Source organism: Perca fluviatilis, chromosome 12 (assembly GCF_010015445.1).
Source record: "Perca fluviatilis chromosome 12, GENO_Pfluv_1.0, whole genome shotgun sequence".
In the NCBI taxonomy this organism is placed as follows: domain Eukaryota; kingdom Metazoa; phylum Chordata; class Actinopteri; order Perciformes; family Percidae; genus Perca; species Perca fluviatilis.
The window spans coordinates 5,524,197-5,547,552 of NC_053123.1; the positions used below are offsets into that span (position 1 = coordinate 5,524,197).

General features: G+C 41.5%; 1 protein-coding gene across 11 annotated transcripts in view; it reads left to right on the forward strand.

Moving 5' to 3' along the window:
- The window catches only part of tns1b (tensin 1b), a 247,597-nt gene that overhangs the window by 219,631 nt on the left and 4,610 nt on the right, over positions 1-23,356 (forward strand). For 7 of the 11 annotated variants that reach the window (XM_039817472.1, XM_039817471.1, XM_039817476.1 and 4 more), the window contains 15 exons: positions 1,066-1,259; positions 1,344-1,482; positions 7,707-7,802; positions 9,830-10,004; positions 10,516-11,176; positions 12,767-13,145; positions 13,232-13,318; positions 16,750-16,878; positions 17,088-17,180; positions 17,814-17,891; positions 18,686-18,754; positions 20,545-20,571; positions 21,011-21,179; positions 22,824-22,892; positions 23,187-23,216. In XM_039817472.1, the coding sequence (XP_039673406.1) occupies positions 1,066-1,259; positions 1,344-1,482; positions 7,707-7,802; positions 9,830-10,004; positions 10,516-11,176; positions 12,767-13,145; positions 13,232-13,318; positions 16,750-16,878; positions 17,088-17,180; positions 17,814-17,891; positions 18,686-18,754; positions 20,545-20,571; positions 21,011-21,179; positions 22,824-22,892; positions 23,187-23,216 (2,395 nt within the window). Of the gene's footprint in view, positions 1-1,065; positions 1,260-1,343; positions 1,483-7,706; positions 7,803-9,829; positions 10,005-10,515; positions 11,177-12,766; positions 13,146-13,231; positions 13,319-16,749; positions 16,879-17,087; positions 17,181-17,813; positions 17,892-18,685; positions 18,755-20,544; positions 20,572-21,010; positions 21,180-22,823; positions 22,893-23,186; positions 23,217-23,356 lie in introns of those variants that run through there. The other 4 variants (XM_039817474.1, XM_039817481.1, XM_039817475.1 and 1 more) reach the window with 3 other exon arrangements.

Here is a 23,356-nt window from a genome sequence, read left to right on the forward strand (position 1 = left end):
AGTCAGTCACATTTTTAAGGTCACTATCAGCTTGTTTGTTTTCAGTTTCTCTGTGAGATCATTCCCCCTTGGAAGGGGGAACTCTAAGAAAGAAACCCCAGATTTATCAAACATATTATTCATCCGACTGTTACAGTGACAGAATTTGAAGCACCAAGAAAGTAACAGTTAGAAACCCCAGAGGGTAATCTGCCTCGGCACAAACAACACCACAGGATTTATTATCCCCAATTTTCCCCACTTGTTTCTTAAACCTATTGTACTTTCCTCATTCTCCCTATTAACCTTCATCTTGTTCCAAAGCACAGGGCAGCCAGTGATCGGCTTTCACATTGCAGCTTTGGCCAGCATTTCATGCTTTGCTACCTCCACCCGCCAGTCAATGGCATCGCCTATTAAGCATAAAACTCTTAATCCAAATCCTGTTTGTTTTATGCTGGTAGCTTTCTCTCTTCTCTCTTTCTCTCTCTCTCTCTCTCTCTCTCTCTCTCTCTCTCTCTCCCTCAGTTCAAACCAGATTAACTGAAATGAGCTTACTGACTGCTTTGAGGTTCAGCCAGATCTGGCCACATTGACACATTGGATAACAAACATACAGCTTGCACCAGTGTATCAAAAAAGAATTTGTGTAAAAGAACATTTTCCTCCTTGCATTCCAAAAAGTAGTTGCGTAGTTTGAGCTGATGCTAGAAGCGGTGTATGTCACTTTATGTAACATATTTCCAAGGTCAAGAATTTCCATAAACTTTGAAACACTTACAGCAGTTTGTGTGTTTTGTTAGGGATATCACGGAGTGGGTTTATTAATGAATTAGATTTCACGACTTAATGGGCTTCAGTTTGATCAGCAGCTAACCCTTCATTAACCTCGTGTGTGTGCATGTTAAATTCAAAAGTTTGAAGAGCCACAGCCTTCTGTCTGGCCTGTGCAGTGAGCATTCACAGTGGCTGACGACCATTAACCTCTGATGACAGTGGTGGCATTGCTGGAGGAAAGCGGTGCAGTGGAGCAGCAGCGACCCGCCCCTCGCTGAATTGTAACACTCCCCTCGCGTGTCATCTCAGGTGTCCAGGCCCGTGCCGTGTCTTTGGACGAGCCAGCAACTCTGCCCCGCCATCGCATCGCCAGTGACGGCCATTACCAGAATGGTCCTGAGGACGATCCCTCTCCTGACGTCCCACTTCGGTCACCTGTCCGCTGTGTTTCTCCAGAGTTTGTCAACGCCATAGCGATGAACCCCGGAGGACGGCCTAAGGAGGTAAAGAGCGTACATTTTGGAACACGTTTTCCCGCCTTTTTTTTTTCTTTGTACATTGACATGTGTTTTTCACCTGCTCCTCAGAGACACATGCACAGCTACCGTGAGGCCTTCGAGGAGATGGACGGTGGCCCCATCAGTCCTACACCCGTAGTTGGTGGTGAGGTGTTTCCCCAAACCCCTGCCTTCCCCATCTCGCCGCAAACCCCTTACTTCAACCTGTGTAAGTCCCCCCTCCGGCTGACAGACGGCACTGTGGAGCTCAGGCCCAGTTACTGTAGATATTCAAAATGAGAACACAATTTATATCAAATCTTAACTGAAGTTTGTATTTGACAATAGAGACAGAGCAGCCTACCAGGGGGAAAACAATCAGAGCCACAATATACGATAGTTTGCCGAAATGCTGACAAAGTGCCTGTACATGTAGCTAGCTAAAAACATCAGATTTAAGCATTTCAAAGGATTGTTTTAGCTATCTATGTCCAGCAGAGAGGACAAGTTAGCTCTTAGTAAGCAAAAGTTAGCTATGTGTTAGCAAGCTAAGGCACTTGCAAACACAATGCTACGTAGTTTTCTGATTTATCATCCATGTATCAAAATGTTTTAGCTTAACTTACAGATAATTAGCCTAAAGCTGACATTTGGTTATTTACACATAACGTTAGCTTAGTGTCAGGATACCACAGTCTTCCCATTCTTCCTCCTGATTCCTTACATCTGTATCCAGTTTTATCTTCCTAAAAGCTAGGTTTTTTGGTTCGGCAGTTTATAAAAACTTTAGTTATGGGTTCGTTACCCTCCTATTACACAGCAGCTTACAGATCTTTTTCTGTTGTTTGCTAGCAGAGGGAATTGACAAGGAGGCACCATCACGCAATACAAGTCAATGGAGAGCGGAGAGTTGTTTTCCCCTCCGGTGGGGACCGGACTTAAATGTGCTCTGTCTCTATGGTATCATCCTTATTGTGAAATTAATCTTGAGATTTGTGTGCTTACACTTATTCTAAAATGGCTTAATTTAATAATATTTAATAATTTATGAATGTCTTTTTTTTTTTACAACAGAAATGTAGATTAACTTGAGATACTGAATTTACCATAGGAAAAGCCTTGAGGTGTAAAATTTTCCATCATATTTTAAGACTATTGGCAAACACTCAAGGTACTTGAATTACATTCATTTCTTTATCTACTTCATTTGGAACCACATATTCCGAGCAGTGAAAAAAAATATCCCAACTATTACCTCATCTCGTTTTCATTCAGATTGTAAATGGGCTGCATTTCCAATGTACGAGTGGGACGTTCTGGCGTTCTGGCCTCGTGTTGGCTCATCAAAATGCCTGAGCGGCCACATCTCGTAAAGACTGATTCCTTCTTTTCTCACAAGAATGTCTGCAGTCATCATTCAGTTAGACGCAGACTAAGAAAAAAGGGGAAGAGAGACAGAAAAAAAAAAAAGTCAGTTTGGTGTAGATTCAAGTGTGGCCTACTGCTTGATCAGGTGTAATGTTCATCTCACTTTTCTATCCAGCCTGTTTCTTTTTCGAAGAAGAAATACATTTATCTTACAGGAAATACATGTTTATGATATTCAAGTCCAGAAAATAGAAAAGATAAAGATAGACATACACACATACACCCATCTCCACATCCTGCCCTCTCCCAACCCCCTCTCTCAGTCTCGCATACACCACCACGCTAAAACAAGAGTTGTGTATTAGGTAACGCGTCGTTTGCCAGCTCGACCAATGACTTCATCCAGTCCTCTTGCCTATCTCCCCCGGGGCACACCCATAAAAGTTAGTCATAAAAACTCACACCATATTTTTAACACCCGCTCTGCGGGCATAACATCCCTCCCTCCCCTCATAGGGGGAACATTGCGTACGCAGTGACGCTGAGTGGTTACCTTTTCATATATTAACATATAATCTTGAACTGAAATTAAGATCCCATTGTTGCATTGGATATGCATTTGTGAGAAAATATGTGAGGCCCTTCATTGTTTGGGTTTTTAAAAAACCCTCAAAACCAGATTCTCTTTTTCTCAGCTGAGCACCAACTGTAGTTAACTGTCCTCAGTTAACTGAGATTAGTTTTGCAGTTATTTGCGAAACTTAAAAGGTTAAAAGGTGCATGGTTAGCTAATTATTTAGTGCATGTGACACCGGATTTACTTACTTTACTACCCATTGCACCGTCATCTTCATTAGTGTGTCCCTTAAATCACATTCCCAACTGTTCACTTAGCCTGTCCGACACACACCACCCACAATTAAATGTGAGGCATCTAGGTTGCAAGTACAAAGAATTGATTTGGATTCTTTGGTAAGTAGAGGATGCACGTCTCTCTACCGGAGTTCCACTGTCCCACAACGTCAGCCAAATGGATCCCCAATCCCCCAATCCCTGCCCCTTCCCTCTGCCCGAGTGAGCTTTATCCTTCACTTATCACAGTTCTGCACTGCTTTGGCATGGGAGCCACACGAGAGCAGCACCGGCAACACAATGGACACACCCATACACGTCAGACATATTCAACAGTAAACAAGCTGCAAGTCTCAGAGAGATACATGTGGTTCAAAAACAGGTCATAACTTCCTCTTTCATGAATTGACATAGTCAGAAATTACCCTCAGTGTCAAACCGCACAGACACAAACACTCCATAGGCTACATCTACACTACTCCGCTTTGATTGGTTTAATAAACGCATATCTTTTGCTAGGTTTGCGCCTCGCGTCCTTAAAACGGAGACATTTTACACACTGCTGACCCCGTTTTGGTATTAAAACTGGGGGTTGCTTTTTAGTCTCGCATTGCCAGACCTATCTCCACAGCTCTGCGGAGGAGGGTCTGGCCCTCCCACACAACATTCCTGATAGGAGAAAAACGTGCTCCGGTTTATTGGCATTTCTTCAAACCAATCACAATCGTCTTGGGCGGCACTAAGCGCTGGACGCAGCAACGGTGCCTCTGCAAAATAGCCTCGGTAGGGAACTTGTTTTGGTGGAACATGTGTACGAAGGAAGGCAAGCTCTGGAATTAAAATCGCTGTCAAGTGTGTGATGAGAATATTACTCAAAAAAAAGAAAAACATAATTTGATTGTCGGTTCTAGCTCAGAGGATGTTTCCCGAATAGACCGGAGTTTAGAATGCCAAAACAAAGAAAGTGTAAGGCGACGGAAATCCGGACGAAATGAGGGACGTCTGGCGGAACTTCTGGCGGCACTGGAAGAATCCCGTGAATGAACAATGATGCACATCAGTCAGTATTATCGGTTCGGTAGACTTACCTTTCAGTAACAGTTCCACCTCGTCGTCGGTCCAAGCTAATAAATCTCTGCTCTTACTTTTCACCATTGTTGTTCTTTCTCCAAAGTATTTTCTATATTTTCAACTTATACATCCATGATTTTTTAGACCCTTTAGACTCTCCTCCACGCTGCAGAGGAGGGTCTGGGAGAAAAACGTGCTCTGGTTTATTGGCATTTCTTTAAACCAATCACAATCGTGTTGGGCGGCGCTAAGCACCACACGGAGCCGCAGTGCCGCGGCAAAATAGCCTCGGGAAGGAACTTGTTTTGGTGGAACATGTGTACGTTCAAAAGTAGTTTTAGTCGTGCAACAGAAAACTCTGATTGGACAGATAGTCTAGCTAGCTGTCTGGATTTACCCTGCAGAGATCTGAGGAGCAGTTAACCATAGTCCTCAGAAATCCACCGGAGCGGAAGGTAACAGACATCTGGCCGAAAAGAAGTACAAACGGCAGAATTTCCGGCGGCACCGGAGCAATCCCGGAAGTGGAATGTCATGGATATAGACTAACTGCAGACAGAGTAACGTCAGACAATCTGCTTGCTGTTTAAACCGGCATGCCAGTGTATGCCAATGGTCATGCGATATGAGTTGTGTTAATATGGACCGAGATTAGCTCTGCTACTGGAGCTACAACTCTTGTGTGGACGGAGATCGTTTTTGTCTCAAAACGCTGCTTAAAAATAAAAGCGTACTAGTGTAGATGTAGCCATAGACACATCCATGAACAGCACAGATACATGCTTCCACTCTCCCAGCCGCTGCTGCTCTCTGTGTTGCTGTTGTCATCTTGTGTATGGGTTCCTGTTGCTGCCTTGTTTCACCACAACCATCACCCTGCCTGCCCCCAACAGTCGTATTACCCAGCCACTTATGTCTTGTCCTTTGGTTAATTGTGCTAGCAATACAGTATGTGTTCGTTATGTGTTTGTTATATTATGTTTGCTGTATGCACCAAACACACCAAGGCAAATTCCTTGCAAGTGAAAACTTACTTTGTGATTCTTATTGTTATCACATGAGGTTTTTTTCTAACTCCACATGATTTTTGGTGTTTACGCTGGAGGGGAATAAAGGAGTGGTTGGCATTGTTAAACGAAGACTAATGGTGCAAGACAGATTTGTGAAGTGGAAAGAGTCACCTTGAATGAAAGCACATTCACAGTTAGGATGTTTCTAGTAATGACAGTAGTGTCTTGTGACGACACACTCTACTCCTTCATCCTTCCCTCTGGTGCTAATGTAGCAGAGACTGTGTCAAAGTGCATGTTCTTACATGGACGGTAATGACTCAGTGGCAACATGTGATTCAAAGGCATATACTGTAGGGATGTTAGCGTTGCTAATGTACAACTATAACAAACTAAGAGTCTATAAAACTCGCAAATAGGGATGTAACGATGCAGTGTGAATCGGTTAAAAATCTATAAATGTGTAAAGATTACAACAGGTGTAACCTACTTTTGATTTCATTTGTTTGACTTCAGACGTCACTACGTCTTCTTAGTTTATTTATTTTAGTTACTTTAGTTATTTTGATGTGGCATTTGTTTTAAAAATTAATAATAATTATAATTTAAAAAAAACATTTATTTAATGTTTGTTATTTAACCCTTGTGTTGTCTTCACATCGACCATGCAACTTTCTGTTTTTCTGGGTCAAAATTAAAAAAATTTTTTTGACAATTTGGTTTAAAGAAACCCAAATTTCTTATAGAGAAACATTATAAAAATGGGTCAAAATTGACCCCGAGGACAACAGGAAGGTTAAGATAAAATACAATTTCAGTTGCACTTTTGATAAGAGGACACATCTCAGTCATTTGTCTGCAGCTCATTCTGTTAAAAAAACTGAATCGTATCTTTTTTTTTTAAGATTACTTTTGGGGCATTTTAGGACAGCTGAAGACATTAAAGGGAAGAAAGAGGGGGAATGACATGCAGCAAAGGGCCACAGGTCGGAGTCGAACCTGCAGTCGCTGTGTCGATATATATATACATATATATATATGGGCGCACGGTGAGCTACCCAGGCGCCCAAGCGAATTGTATCTTAAACTTAAAATCGTGTATTAAATCGTGAGTTGAGTGTATCGTTACATCCCTACTCACAAATGTAAAAGATCAACAACTAAGGATAGCAAACTACATTCTCCTGTAACATGACGAGTTCCTGGGGAACCAAGTCCCCTTTGTTCAGTTTGACCCAGCTCTGCTTGTGTTTGACACACACCTTATTCTGCTGTTGGCAGAGTGAGGGGGTGTCACTGCCAGTGTGTCACCCGGTGATCAGTCCCATGCATGTTTGGCCCCTCTATCAGAGCATGAGCGCACCCCTCTGAACATGCTGCTCCTGTGTGTTAAGCTGTGTTGATGCCGTGTTGTCTTGACAGCTGTTTACCTGTGTATTATATATAAGAACAGAGATCTTCAACAAGGGGTCCAGGACCTCTAGGCGGTCCTTACAGTTGCTGCAGGGAGGAGGGGGGGGGGGGACCAAATTATTGTTTTGATGGTTAAAAAAAAAAAAAAGGGAAATCTCTGAAAATGTACACAAATCCAACATATTATTACATTACATTTTTTTCTACACAACATTGATGATAGGCTTACTGGCCTATAGTTAAGGTAGCCTTCCACAGATACAGTTAAGCCTAAGGATTCACTGTGCCATATTTTAACATTAAAACATGATGTATGAATATATAAATATGCCATATAATAATTTGTATTTTAAATCTTAGTATTGTATGCACCATAAAACATTTTTAGGGTGCCCTACACTTTATTGTTGGCCCAGTTTAAGTTACAACTCAATTTTATACAATTAAAATACTATATATAGTTAGTGGTCCCTGCTCAGTCTCCTTTTCAGCTAAGGGGTCCTTGGCCTAGAAAACGTTGAAGACCCCTGTACAAGAATATACAGCAGGCCTTACAGAAATACTGATAATGATTTGTTGGTTGTTTTTGTACACTCTGGCATCATTTTCTGATTTAATAATTTTTCTTAAAAACAAAGCAAAAAGATAAACGATTGTTAGACTGTGTCAACAGGTAGCAGCTGTCAAGATGTCAGTGATGTATGATTCTGCGTGGTGATAAGTGTCCCCTCCTCTTCAGGTCGGTCCCCCCCTGGTCTTGCCAAGACTCCACTGTCAGCCCTGGGTCTGAAGCCCCACAACCCAGCAGACATCGTGCTCCATCAAACAGGCTCAGGTTGGTTGGAACGCTCACTTCATTATTGAAACTAACTAAATCCAAGTAGTTATTCTTTTATAATGCTGCTAAAAATGTTTGTTTACATCCGCATTTTTTCTATAAAAGAAGGGCTTTATTTGTTTAAGTATGATCAGCTGAGAAACACAAAAATGTAATGAAATTCATATAATGGTTGGAGCAGCTAGTGTACCAACCCAACAAGCTTGGCAACCGCTAACCTCTCTCAAAATACACTCTCTTTGTGTGTACAACTGATGGCTAGTATTATCAGAGATGGTTTGGAACCGTGTCATTTCCTGTATCTGCGTCACTTTAGGAGACTAGTGGCAGGTCCTGAGTCTGTTGATTCCATTGGGAGAAGTGAACGTGTAAACAGATTATGACCGATTCTTTTGCCCCATCGTCACCAAAGCAAATATTAGATCCATTTTTTACAAACCACATATCTCCCGAACATTCTGACACTAAAATGGCAATTTTTCAGACGGACACATCCCTTGTTTGAGACCTGTTTCTGTCTCAGGACCAAACTCTCGCCAGATCTGGCAACTAACGTTCACATAACTTCATACCAAACAATTTTTTGTAATGCTAAATATGCCTTTTAGATGTGTAAATAGCTAATATTAGAAAAAGAAAATGTAAATCTATGCGAATATAACTTTTTATCCATCCACATAACGTTCACTAAACTTTAAATGAGGCCACGGCCATTTAGGTTACCGTCTTTAGTTATGGAGAATCTTTAGTAGTATTGAGTTCCGTTGACATTCCCTGTAATAGAGAGCCAAAGTCACGCCCTTCTACTTTCGACCAATGGGCCGAATAAATATGACCGAGAGTCAATGGAGAGATAATAACTTATTTTTTGATCCCGTTTGAATTGAGCCATGGATTACAAATATGATGTTTGTCAATTTAAAAGATGATTTTTCAACCGAAGAAAGTTTCAGTTTATTGTTAAACTGTTGAAGTATAAGACTGTGAAAACATGTAAGTAGAAAGACTACACACTTCAAAGTTGCATGGATGATGTCTGGCTGAGGCTACCATGTCTGTGTGTATCGTACCGGGGATGTAACGTTACTCTAATGAGAAGAGGATCTCGCTTGTTCTTTTGCTTATCTGCTGAAAACACTTCACTGGATAAAACACAGCAGGTAAGATAACGTTACATGTATTGTGGAACAGAGTTAAGCTAGCTAGCTAGCGAGCAACTTGAGCATCAAGCTAGGTGACGTAGATTGTGTGAGACGAGAGATGTAGTTCACTGAGCAGTTTCACACTAAACTAAGTGGTCATATGACAAACCTACGGATAAGTGAGACTTTCTTCGGTTGAAAAATTATGTTTTAAATTGACGAACATCATATGTGTAATCCATGGCTCAATTCAAACGGGATCAAAAAATAATTTGCCTCTCCCCGTTCACTACCGTTCATATTTTTCCCGAATTAAGGTCCCGTGAGGTCCACTGGAAGGGGCGTGACTTCGGCTCTCTATACACACACACACACACACACCAAATTGAATGAGTGTGGCACAGAAAAAAAGCTCCCTTGCTGTACCTCTGTTCCTTTACATGATTCTGTTTCTCTGGATTATCTCCAATGATGCTCCACAGATGATGAGAGCAGTGAGGGTGAGGAAGGTAAGATTACTGCTGTAACGCCACAGATCATCATCGACATTCAACGTTTTAATCTCCTCCACTCCATTTGTCTCTACCTATGGCTTGGATGTAGTCCACCTACATATCATGTGTGGCCGAACCATTTCTGTTTTAATTTCTTGTCTGGAAAAGCCAAACCACTCTCATGGCAGTATACACTATTTCAGGCCTATCCATCTTGTGCCACTCTGTTTTCACAGTTTTCTTTTTTTGGGGGGGGAGGTGGGGGGCATACTATCTCTATCACACAACTACAATGCTACAGAGCTAAAGGGAATAACAAATACAGACAGGAAAGCAGAAACAAAAATGTGTGGCTCACAGAGAACCTTTATTTCTCTCTCTCATGCAGCACCAAGAAGCTATGTAGAGTCTGTGGCGATGTCGGCAGGCGGTGAGCAGCCCACGTCGACTCGGAGCCTTAGCCCACCGGGAGAGACTACAGGCCAGCAGAGAAGTCCAAGTCCCTCCTCCCACACGCTGAACCCACCTTTGTCCAGCAGCAGCCCCATCCAGATCTCACAGGGGTGAGACACATAAACAATGCTCTTTTACTTTGGTCCTAAGCCAGATCTTTAACTGGAAAATTAGTCAATTTGTTAGAGCTATTGTGCATGACTATTTTATATTAATGAACGTCCATTACATTCAAGCCATCGCCAAACGAGACGATCCAAAGATAATTAAGCCTTTCAGCTTCACAAAACTCTCTCTGTATTTCTCAGCATGGCTGTGTTTACTAAATGCAAAAGAGAGGCTGCCTCTCAGTGAACCTTCCCTGAATAAATAAAGGTTAAAAAATCCAGTCACATTTGTGCGCAGAAGCTCCAGTGATGCGTTTGAAAATAAAGACTTGTGGTTTGGAGCCATGGGTGGCTCCTTCTTTGCAAGGACATGGGGCCTACCCTGTCAATTTCTCATTTTTGTAATTACTATTTTCACTTTCTACTCATGCTTTTTAATCTGCAAAGTCTAGCATCCAAATAAACAGTTTTATGTGTGTAAAAAACTTCATAAATCTTTCCAATTCTCTTCCAGTGATCGCCCCGTAGCAGAGAGCAGCGTTAGCACTCCGTCCCAACCCGCGTCTGATTCAGGCTTCCGCTCCCAGGCTACAGAGAGTGCCTACCCCACTCGCACCCCCTCATACCAAGCCCTGAATACCCCCACCTCTTCCTACCTGGATTCCAACTCTCCCACCTCTTCCTACCTTGGCACTACTACCCCTACACTATCCTACCTTGGTCCCAACACCCTGCTGGGGGGCTCTGTGGCCTCAGATCGCAGTCCGCCCACCTCCGAACCCTCCCAGACAACGCTCAGAAGTGGAAGTCCCCATGAACAGCACCGGACCAACATCCTCGGAGCCCCCTACAACCCTGTCATCCAGCAGCGCCCGTGTGCCAATCAGGATGGTTCTATCGTGGGCCATCACACGGCGCCGGCTAATGGCTTTGATGTGGGCATGGTGGGTCTCAGTGGCAGTCCCATCCTTGGTCGCCGCCTATCTCAGGGCGCTCAGAGCAGCCCGGTCCTCAGCAGACAGCCCTCTTTGGGACAGGCGTGTCAGCGGAGCCCGGTTCTCAGCAGACAGCCGTCCCTGGGCCAGCCCATGCAGAGCAGCCCCGTGCTCAGCCGACAGCCATCTCTCACCCACCAAGGAAGTCCGGTTCTGGGCCGTCACCCATCTGTATCGCAGGTAGAGGTGGAAAGAGTACAAAAATGTTCTACCAGAGTTTACCCCAGTGTATTGCAGGCCTGGTGGCCCACCGGGCCTAAGTTGCCCCCCACCAGGCCTAAACCAATGGGAATGACTTTTTTTGTGTTTTTATGTATTTTTAAGACGTTTTTTAAAACATCTCACACTTTAACTGTAACTTTTTACAGTTACAGTGGAGCGGCTCAGTTGGAAATTTAGACGTAGTCATATTTTCAAATCTCCAGTTAGCTTTTAGCACTGACTTAATGTAGAACCCTATGAAATCTGTCTTACAGCTTCTTTAAGTTCTCAATTTCGTGATTCCGTCCATGATTCTGTTATCACAGAAACTATTGGTCTCTACATCAAAGCTGCCACCAGCCTAAACTTTTCTGGGGGAAACCCTGTAAAGTAGAAGTACTATTACTTTGATAAACTCTCACTTAAGTACAAGTAAAATTGCATAAAATGTATAAAAACCTTCTCAAGTAAAAGTAAAAAGTAGCTCATTTAAAATGTACTCAGAGTAAAGGTTACTTAGTTACCTTTTTAACAGTAAAGGAACATGTCGACAAAGGACATTTAAAACATTTAGGGAGGTATGATGTGTCATTTTTCCTTTGAGTTCAACTTCAGCAGAATTCAACCAGGTTTGGCTTTTAGCTTGGTCAGCACCACTGGTGTCGGACTTGTCCGTCTCCATCCTTCTTGTGATTTTATTTTTAAATTTTTTTAAAATTTATTTATTTATTTTTATTTTTTTTATTTTTTATTCGTGTTGTGTTTATTTCATCAATGATTCATTGATAGTAAATCCAGGCCAAATATCCACAAACCGTCTCTTAATTCCTTCTTGTGATTTTAGGGTTAGAGAACACAAACGACCCATCATTCCCTGCAGTAGTTTCTGGGGCTCCATTTTTTTTCCTTGCATTTTTTTATTTACATTTTATTTATTTACATTTTACTTATTTTTTTACTTAGTAATGGATGTGATTTGAAATGAAGCGAAGTACAATATTTTAAACAAAACGTACTTGAGAAAAAGTTAAAGTACAGATTTTAAAAACTACTTTAAAAAGTAGAAGTACAGAAAAACAGTAATGTTACAGTTTGGGGGTGGGGAGAGGGGGCATCGAAAATCGTAGGTGTCGTGATTTTCTTTGCAAAGATTTTTAAAATCGATTTTTTCTTTTCTTCCCAGAATCAATATTTTTGTATGTATTTTTTTAACCAATGATTCACCTAAATATTTTCTGTTCATACGGTACAGCATGTTTGTTTCATGTTTTGTGCATTCTTCTTAGAAAACAGTCAGTTTTTAGAAACGTCTCGTGATATATTGTCTCTAGAAGTGCATTATTCAACTTCTGTTTTTGTTAAAGAAGAAAAGGAAAATTGCAATACTCGATGCTATCGAACCGCAATACGTCTAGAATCGCAGTAAATTAAAAATCACAATACAAATCAAATTGGTACCTATGTATTGTGAAAGAATCGAATCGGGACAAAAGCATATCGTCCCAGCCCTATTACAGTTACAGTAACGTGAGTAATTGTAATTTGTTTCTTTCCACCTCTGTATCACAGGTGTCCCAGAGAAGCCCCAGTCTGGACCGTCACCCCATGCACAGCGGTTACACCACCCCAGATGAGAGACACGGGAACCTGTCGCGACAGAGCAGCTCCTCAGGCTACCAGGGACCACCCACTCCCTCCTTCCCCATCTCGCCTGCAGGCTACCAGGACGGGGGGTTGACGGGGATGGGTGTAGGCTTCCGACAGGGCAGCCCCGCCCCCGGTTTCCAGCCCCAGCTTCCAGAGAAGAGGCGCATGTCGAGCGGCGATAGACCAAACGGAGCACTGTCCTATGGCACACTGAACGGGAAGATAATGTCCCCGATGAGTGGAGCAAGCACGCCCAGCTACTTCCACACCCTCTCTGACTTCTCAAGGTTCAATATGCCCGGTAAGGCCATCATCTGGAGTGACATGAAAAGGAGTCCCTCTCTGTTTCTCTCCCTTTCTGTGACATTCTTTTGTTTTTTGTTGCAGACGGAAGTCCTGAGAGCAGGCTGAATGTCAAGTTTGTCCAAGACACGTCCAAGTTCTGGTACAAGCCAGACATTTCCAGGGAGCAAGGTAAGATGCCGAAAGACTTGTCTCTTAAATGACCTTTAGACACTTATTGTGACATTTCTTGCCCTTTCATTTCTACTTTGTGGTGCCAGGTGCCTGCTGGGGAATCAGCGGTTCAGTGTGTGCCAAAATGTTTAGACAATTATATTAAGGAATATTCAACCTGAAACCAATGTTTTGAATATCAAAGACTCAGCCTCTTTACGCTAACTTTAAGGTGGAGCTGAATGCTTTGCAGCATGCAGCTACAGTATGTTTGCCAGTGAGAGGTAAACAGCTACCCTTGCTAGCAAGTAGTATAAAAGGAAGATGTGTATTTAGCAATATTTTGGTAAACATGATAGTTTGCCACCTGCAAAGCACAGTAATGGACAGTGGAGAAGTGGATTATGCTGCAGAAACGGTTTAAAATGTTGGTTGGATGTTCTAGGTCAGGGGTGTCAAACTTATTTGAGTTGATGGGCCACCTACGGCCCAATTAGATCTCCAGTGGGCCAGACCAGTAAAACCATTGCATCATAACCGATTAATAACAACTCTAAATTTGTCCCTTTCTGTTAGTGTAAAGGGGGAAAAAGTACATAATGAACAATCTATTTACAAAACAGATGATGAACAGCCTGAGATATCTTAAGAAAAATAAATGCAATTTTAACAATATGTCTCAGTTTTCAACTGGAAAAGAAAGTGAGTCTGATAGTGGCGCTGAACATTGTATTCCCTGAGCACTGAAAGATGCTGTGAATACACCAAGAACACTGGGTTCCAATTTAGGCTACCTCTGTGTAAAAATAGGAACTGGTCAACTTTTAAGGGGAAAACACGACACTGTGTCTATTTTCCACGACGGCTCCTGCATGAACAGTAGCTAACATGTGCTTTACAGTGTGTAGCATGCATGTACAGTAAGCATGTGGGATCTATCATAGCGTAACCTGCTTCTCTTTTTGGGACAGCGCAAGCGCCGGTGGACAAATGGGAATATTGAAAACTTTCAATTGTCTTCAAATTTCTTACTTTGCAAAGTCATCCAGTGGGCCAGATTGGACCCTTTGGTGGGCCGATTCTGGCCCTTGGGCCGTATGTTTGACACCCCTGTTTTTTCAATGTGGAAATAGGTCACCACTGTTTCTACTGGAGTAGTCCTGTGAAGCATTTGAAATGCAGTTTGAAATGATTGAACTTTAATGCTTTTGTTAAATTTGAAGTCATGGTGTTAACTTTCACGCAGTCAAGCCCGAACATAATCACTTTCCATAAGTGATGTACAAACATAGGCAATAATGAATATGCATGAAGATAAAAAAAAAAAAAAATACACACCTGCACATCTCTGTACTGTACGTGTGTGTTTAGTTGTGAGGTCAGTGGCTATTGGCTGCCCCATCTGCATTTGCTCATGGCCGGTATTGGATTATAGCACGGTAAATACAAGCACATGGTCAACTGCAATGACATCACACACACAAACACACACAAACACACACACACACACACACACACACACACACACACACACACACACAGTTTATACTTAGTGCCATGCACTTCCAGAAGAAAAGCCACAGCATATGTAGAGAATTAGGTAACATCTGCATGTGTTGCTCATCTCATCCATCTCCCTTCCTTAAACTATCACATGTGGACAGGCGGAGGCATTGAACTAAATACTGAAGTAATTGATCCAAAGCTGTTCTCCTTGAACAATAGCGTGTCTAAAACAAAGTGTCTTGTTAAAAGCTGTAGTTTTTAATGAAATACAGACTGACAGCAACGTTGGAAAACAAAGGGCCAGGACTTGACTTGCTCCTTTGCTCTTGGTTGTTCTTTTAACGTTTGGTTGCCTTCTTCTTTTGTTTACCATGATCCTTTAATGAGCCGACTTTCTCTAAACTCCAAACTATGTTATCCAATTTGATCCTGAAACCAGCAGCGGTGGAATGAAGTATTCAGATCCTTTACTTAAGTAAAAGTACTAACACCACACTGTAAAAATCCTGCATTGAAAATTTAACTTAAAGTAATAGTAAAAGTTAGTGCTGTCAGTTAAAACGCGTTATTAACAGTGTTAAGGCAAACCCATTTTAACAGCGTCAATTTTTTATTTGGAGATTAATGTTCTTTTTGGTCTAGAAAACTTTGTAGTTTTTTTCACACGCTGTTGCAACAACTAGTAACGTTAGAAAAACTACAACACCACACCGGATCTAGCTAGACCGGAAACAAAACAACAGGCACGCCGCACACACTTGTTTGGGCTTGCGAGCCGGCCAAAGAGTAGTAGGCTAACGTTACGTTTTGAGTGGACGGCGAGCGCGAGACGCCGAAATGGATGCCAATAAGATTCTGAATGGAAAGTTCACTTTTAAAAAGTTGCCAAATGGTTCTATTGACAAGACCAAAGTGATGTGTGTGTTTTGTCGTTGTGAACGGAGCTATCATCGCTGCACGTCCAGTCTGAAATACCACTTGATGGCCAAGCACACAGCTGATGCCAATTCTCTGCCTCCCCCCCCCTTGTCAAAGCCAGGAGACAATGGATGACTTCAGACAGAAGCACATGGATACCACAACTAAGAACAAACTTACTGCAGCCATAGCTAAATGGGTCCAAGTGAGAAAGTTAGTGTGAAATTGAACACTACAGTATATGCTATGTTGTTTTCAATAAAAAACATTTGCACAAAGCAAGCTGATCCACTTTTCCATGTTGATAAGAGCATTAAAATGAGAAAAAAAATAATGGGACAAAAAGAAATCGAGGGGCATTTAGAATAGATAAAAGTTTGCGATTAATTGCGAGTTAACTATGACATTAATCGCGATTAAATATTTTAATCGTTTGACATTTGCACTAGTAAAAGTATGTAAGTATCATCAGGAAAATGTACTTAAAGTATAAAAGTAAAAGTACCCAATGCAGAAACATCCTCACATTGTAGAAACTGGAAACGATCAAAATAGTTCTGTCAATCAACTAAGTGTTTAATGGTCCAATCATTTCAGCTGGACTTGTAGGCCGTTATATTGTTGGCTAGTTTCATTTATAATAAAACATTGTATTTTGTAAACTACATGTGTTTTGTGTGCAAAAATCTGAACTTGTAAAGTAACTAGTAACTAAAGCTGTCAGATGAATGTAGTGGAGTAAAAAGTACAATATTTCTCTCTGACATGTAGCGGAGTAGAAGTAGAAAGTGGCATGAAAAGACTCAAGTAAAGTACAAGTACCTCAACATTTGTTCTTAAATACAGTCCTTAAAGTAAGTAAATGAGTAAATTAGTTACGTTCCACCACTGGAAACTCGCCACTTGCATAGCTTAAAATCAGAGAGTTGATTGTGTCTACGATACCCCATGAGGCCTAATGTATCACTACCCTCACAACCAATGTTCTGACAGTCTGAAAAAACTGAATGTCCACTGTGTTACAGCCATCGGCCTGCTGAGAGAGAGGGAGCCTGGAGCCTTTGTTATCCGGGACAGTCACTCGTTCAAGGGGGCTTACGGCCTGGCTATGAAGGTGGCCTCTCCTCCACCCTCAGTGCATCAGAGCAAGAAAGGTAGGGGGCAGGATGCTGCTTCACATCAACAACACAAGTCACTAATGCACCAAGTATTTACTCCAGTGCTTTGTGTAGCTCTTCTTCCTCCCTGTAGTGTTCTTCGGTCAGGGTGGAGACAGAAGTAATATCTTAATACCAGAGATATGAGGTGATGTCTCCACGTTCATCAGCTGTGTGTTACCTAGACTCCCTCTCTTTTGTTGCAGGAGACATCACCAACGAGCTGGTGAGGCACTTCCTGATTGAGAGCAGCCCCAAAGGAGTGAAACTGAAGGGCTGTCCCAACGAGCCTTACTTTGGTTAGTGGAAGCATTCTGCTGGCCCCTCTCCACCCTGGAATACACACTCACATGTGCACTGGCAGCTTAGTGAAAGGTGTTTGGAAGAAAAGTCAAAACACTAGTGTTTCTTTCTGTGTCTGTCACAGAGCTGCACCCCTTTCCAAGTTTTTTAAACATGTAATCCTAGTTTAATTATAGTAGTTAAGGTAGTGATCTAACTCATGTTCTCCTTACTAATTACACTGTGCAAGGCTGTGTGTGTTTGTGTGTGTGTGTGTGTGTGTGTGTTTGTGTGCGTGCGTGCGTGCGTGCATGCGTGCGTGCGCATGTACTGAGAGAGATGGCTGCCATATCCAAGATGTTTTTTTCTACATTTACAGTAGTTTGTTTTTCCATGCAAATGTGTTGCAAATCTAACAAGCCACATTTAACCAAATCCATCCGACCTAAAAAGAGGAATTATGGGAAGTGAAGTTCCTGCTGACAGGAGTGGAACCAGAAGTGTCAGTTTTTGTTAGTCACGATGAAGTTATTAAAAGGGGAATGCGTCAATTGTTCTATGAAAGTCTGATTACAAGTCTCGGGGAGTAATGTGGAAACAAGTTGTATATATGTAAGCGCTTCTGACTGTTTGGTGTGTCTGTTTGACAGGCTGTCTGTCTGCCCTGGTCTACCAACATGCTATCACACCACTGGCCCTACCCTGCAAACTACTCATCCCTACCACAGGTCTGTGGATCCAAATTTGTGTTCAGCAACGTACATGAATTTTTAAGCGATTGTTTGTTGTTTCTGAGTACAGTTTTGATCACATTATGTTCACAGGCTTTCTACAGTTAAAAGCTCTAAGAGCTCTAATCTCTTTGAACTGTACTGTAACTTTCTTAAGACCAGTTATTGAAGGGGTCCATGTAATACAGCCAGAAAAGTACTTGTAGAGGATATGTGTAGTTGTGGAACTCCAGTAAGTAGGCTGGCAAGGCTATTTCATTCACTTTAAACATAGGATGATTCTTTTCTCCAAGACAGATGATGCTGAACTGAGAACTGAGCCTCCTAGCAAGCAAGCTAACTAATTAGCCAGTCTTCATCCAATGTTTAAAGTGAATAAAACAGCCTACTTACTGACGCAGTCCCACCGGACTTCTGCGTGCCGTTACCGTACAGGGAGAAAACCAAGCAGTGGACCAAACCACTGTGAGGCAAGGGAGGGGGGGGGGACTCAAAATGTTTCTGAACTTAAAATGCATTTGCGTTTGTATTGTTTTACTACGTACACAATTATTTGAAGTATATATTATGTACAATACACATTATATCCTGTTAAATGAGTTTAGTTCCAGGCATTTCCATCTGTGAATAGTATAATAGTGGTAGTAGTGGTGAGACTGGAACCTATAATTAACAAAGTAATAGGCATATTCTAATGTTTAGTGCAGGAAATGATGATGGAGCCATTGATGCAACTAAATAAAAAATGTATGCCACAACTGGTAACTTCCCCTCTCTGGTGTTTAATGTAGATCTCATCGAGGAAGTGCCAGAAGTGGCCGCACCAAATCCACTGGCTGAAAGGCTGAAACAAGGAGCAGGTAACACATAAACTGACTTTCATTCATTCTTTTTGTTAAAAGCAGTGCTGTGAGGGTCCATCACATTCTCACTCCTAACTCGTCATACGGACGCTTAGTCAGGATCCCTTGGCGTCACGTTTTTTAACGCTCACATTCTCCGTTTTATTGATCCCAAATTGGGAAATTTCAGTGCTACAGCAGCTAAATATAAGAGACACAGCACACATACAGAATATACAAGAAATAATGAATAATAAATAGGATGGAATACAAGAACAAATTTTCAAAAAATAAAGATAAAAAAAATACAAAGGAAAGAATGCACGAACGTTTGGGAATAAAAAAAATGTATAACTACTTAAATAGTATTTATAAAGATGTTAGTAAAACCTGGTTTGGGTTAAAGTAACTATGAAGAAGTTTTCAATGTTTCTGAAACAGTGTAATGTTCCATCGGATGATCGTAAGTGACCTGTAACAGGAAACGAGACTAACAGTGAAAAGAACGCTAGTTTTATATAGTTTTTAGTAATGCCTTTGCAAGGCTACAATCTTTCCCGCAAAGTCAAAAAATGATTTATGGCAGGCAGACAGCGGTACAGTCACAGATTTTGGTGTAATTATTAATCTGACATAGTCACATATAAATACATTACCTCATTGCGATCCATCCTGCCGTCACTCTCTTTCCATGGCTTCTAAAACGCGCGCGGCACACGCTAGAAAAGAGCCTTATGACAGCAGGTGTGGTAAAAACACTAGCGCTTTTGTCCAAAGGGGCCGCTAGAATCAACACAAACTGAAAGTTCCTCGTAGCCACTTTAAAGTAAGCATGTTTGTTACATAACTTGTGTACGTGACTACAGTTAAGTGCGTTACATAAGTTAGTTAACTTATGTACGGAAGGTAAAATAAGTCAACAATGACTTGTGGTTTCACGCGGGACACGTTTGTTTCGACCACAGACTGTATATAAAGACTAGCGCCGCGTCTCCACTCTTCCCACTGTACAAAAGGGAAGCCAAATATCCCGAATACGGGCGCTGCCATCTTGTAATTTTGGACGTGACGTTTCACCCCATTTTTATATTATTAAATAACTAAAAACAAACTTATCAGAAAAATGAACATTTGAAGAAACATCAACATGGTACGAACGATCTAAAATGACAGAAACCATCTTTGGGAAAAATGTATTTGCGTGTACTTTGATTTTTTATTTTGGTACATGGAGTGGGTGGGATTTATGACCTGTACTGCAGCCAGCCACCAGGGGCCATCCAGATGTTTTGGCTCCACTTATAGTCTATGCCGATATTCAACAGGGGGTCCCTGACCCCTAGGGGCTCCTCAGAGTTAGTGCAGGGGGGCTGCCAAAGGATGTTAAAAAAAGAAAAATTTAAATTTGTTTTTGATGTAAAAATGTCTGAAAATATACAATAATATAATTATAATTATAGCAAATATAAAAAAAAATTTAAGATAAGCTTACAATAGGTAAAGTAGCCACTATGGTAGCCATACAGTTAAGATTAAGGATCCATTCATTTTCTTCTTTTTTTGGGAGGGCTTTTCCACCTTTAATTTGATAGGACAGCTAGGTGCGTTGGCATGAGACGCAGAGGGCCACTGACCAAGCTGCCTTTTTTGACAAGTTGGGAGTAAGAACCGGACGGTCTCAGTTTTTTAAGACTGAAATACAGCCGTCAAAGCTTTGAAGTTCTAGGACATTAACGGCCACGTTAATAAATGTGTCCTGAATCATCCTATTCACTTGTTCTGACAACATGACATCCTTGTTATCCCAGTGCAGAGGGCCCCTGCTGATTCCCATGGTAAACCCTGTGCACTTTTATATGGAAACCTACATGTGGAATGTGCATCCTATGTGTTTGTCCGTGTATGTTTAACCTGCACAAATGAAGATAAAAGATGTATGGCCCTGTTTAACAGAACTCCTTGACATGTATTTACATTTTGTCTGTTAACATTAGCGTCCAGCTTCTTGTCCATACTGTAACAGGCAGAATGTCTTTATGTGGAATGATTTGGATGGAATTGTTGACCCCAGCTTTGTTCCAGACAGCATGTTCTCGAATGAGAGGAAATCAATTTTTTTCTTTTTTTTTTGCATGAATCGGTCAAAACAGGCGTTGATAACATTTTTAACAGGATTCATTTTGGAATAAATACAATTTGGATGGTTTTGTCCACCTGTTGCAATCTTGACATCTCTTTTTTTGTTATCTGACTGGGCCATCTCTCTCTTCCCAGCATGCAACGTGCTCTACATCAACTCAGTAGAGATGGAGTCCCTGACAGGCCCTCAGGCTGTTGCCAAGGCGATATCTGAGACACTGGCTGCCTCTTCTCCAGCTACTGCCACCATTGTGCACTTCAAAGTGTCTTCACAAGGCATCACGCTGACCGACAACCAGAGGAAGTAAGTCTGGATCCCACCTGTCCCGTGTTTAACCACGGCCTGAAACGTTTGAAAGATGCCTCCAAAGATAGACATTGCATCACATAAGGAGGAGGGCTGGGCATCGTCAATTCTTTTCCGAATGTATTCTGTTCAGATTCACATGGTCCCAAATTGATTCTATTTAAGAACTGAGCCCAAAGCTACATTAAAGGTGCAGTAGGTAAGACTTATAAAACTAACTTTCTGTCATATTTGCTGAAACTGACACTATGTTCCATTTAAAAAAAAAAAGCTGGCCCCTCTTGTACCACCTACAGCCTGTAGTGTGATTTCCAAAAATGCACCGCTCCCTGTTCAGATGCTTGTGGGGGGTGGGGCTTAGGAGACTGTTTTGGGCTTTAGCGGAAAGGGGGGAGGGACTGAGAAGTTGTCGATGTTCACATTTTTTGGCTAAGTCCTGGATCTTCCCAATACTACCTACAGCACCTTTAATGTACTTTTTACTTAACATGAACACACAATAAAGTGCAGCTCTACAGACTCTACAGTCAGTGAGTATTGAGTGGCATTTCATTCAGATATCTTGAGGTGACACATGGTTTCTTGAGGAACCATTTGAAAAAGGCCATGCCAGTTTTTCCCTCACCAAAATGTAGCCTATCTTTGGAGGGTTATTTAACCCCCTTCCCCACAGCACAAAATAGTTGGTATCAATGGATTCCTTAGGTCTTCTAGTTTCATAGGATACAGATCGATACAGATGACAGATCGATTCTTGGATTTTATGAATGGATGTTGGATCATTAAAATGAAAATCGTTTTAAATGGGAACATCATTGTTTTAACCCCAGCTCTAATAAGGAGACTTTGCTGCAGACAGAGTTTGATGTCTGAACACGTAAGAGACATGAGATGGTTTTTTGAAAGGCAGGTGTCGACATGAGCCACTGCACACAGTCAGAGGCAGTACTGCAAACACAGGATTAAAGGATCACGGTCTTAATATTTATTTACTACAGCATTTCAATCAAGAACTCAGTTTTGTGTAGGGCGCCAGGATGAATACAACCTTTAACCAAACCATACTGTACCATTAAAACCCCAGCCGACACATCGGCACGGCCAATGTTATTGGCCAGTTTAAGCTTGGCTTCGATATATTACAGGTATCCGCCTACATTTAAAACTGTAGTACATTAAATGCCAAAGATATGTTTTGGGTAATTTTGAAACCAATTCACCATTAGAAAGTATGTCCACCAGATAGCCATGTTTATTTTTTACTGTGTTAGACAATGTTAAAAAGTGGCGCTGCTACACCACACAGTAACATACATATTTAATGAGTGAGGCGAGTGTTTAAACTGTGATCGAGGAACAACAGAGACAACAACATGGAGAAGGTGTCAATGCTGAAGTTAGTTTGATAATCACCAGTTGTTTTACCCAGTATCTGCATTGAGTTGAGGTTAGATTATAGTTTGTCTTGACCAGCTAACCGATTTCGCTGGTCATGCTCTGTTTATCAGCACGATGATGTACGCTACCTCCAGATTAAACTAATGTTTGCATACTGCATCATCGACATTTTCACAAAGTGTTTCTTTTTATTGGATTTTGGCGTTTCTCTAATCTCCTCTGTAATGTTTCCTGCTTTTACAGGCTTTTCTTCCGACGCCACTATCCGACCAACACTGTCACGTTCTGTGATACTGATCCTCAGGACAGAAAGTGAGTACAGAGACATGAAAATGATTTCTTAAAATTCCAATAGTGGTTTGTCTTAGGCTGCTCAGATGCAAAATTACTGTTGAGTTCCAAGATGAAAAAGAAAATCAGAAGAAGGTCCAAATTCTTAACAGCTTTGTCCACTGTTTGTATTATTATTTCCACTATTATTGATTGTGTGAGTCCTGCCTTTTACTCATTTGATGCAGTTAACTTCTCAGAAAACTTACCGGCAAGTCCACCATTCATCAGTATGCAGCTGTCTTAAAATGTTAACACTTCTTTAAATCTTTACAGGTGGAACAAGCCTGAGGGAGGCACAGCCAAGTAAGTTAACGTCTGTGGGTTACAGTGCTATTGATCTGATGTTTCTACACAACAAAGGGGAAGGGGCATTCATCAGTGAATCATATTTAACTAACTAGAGGACCGTACCACGGTTTTCTACAGCTAAAATTGAAATTGCC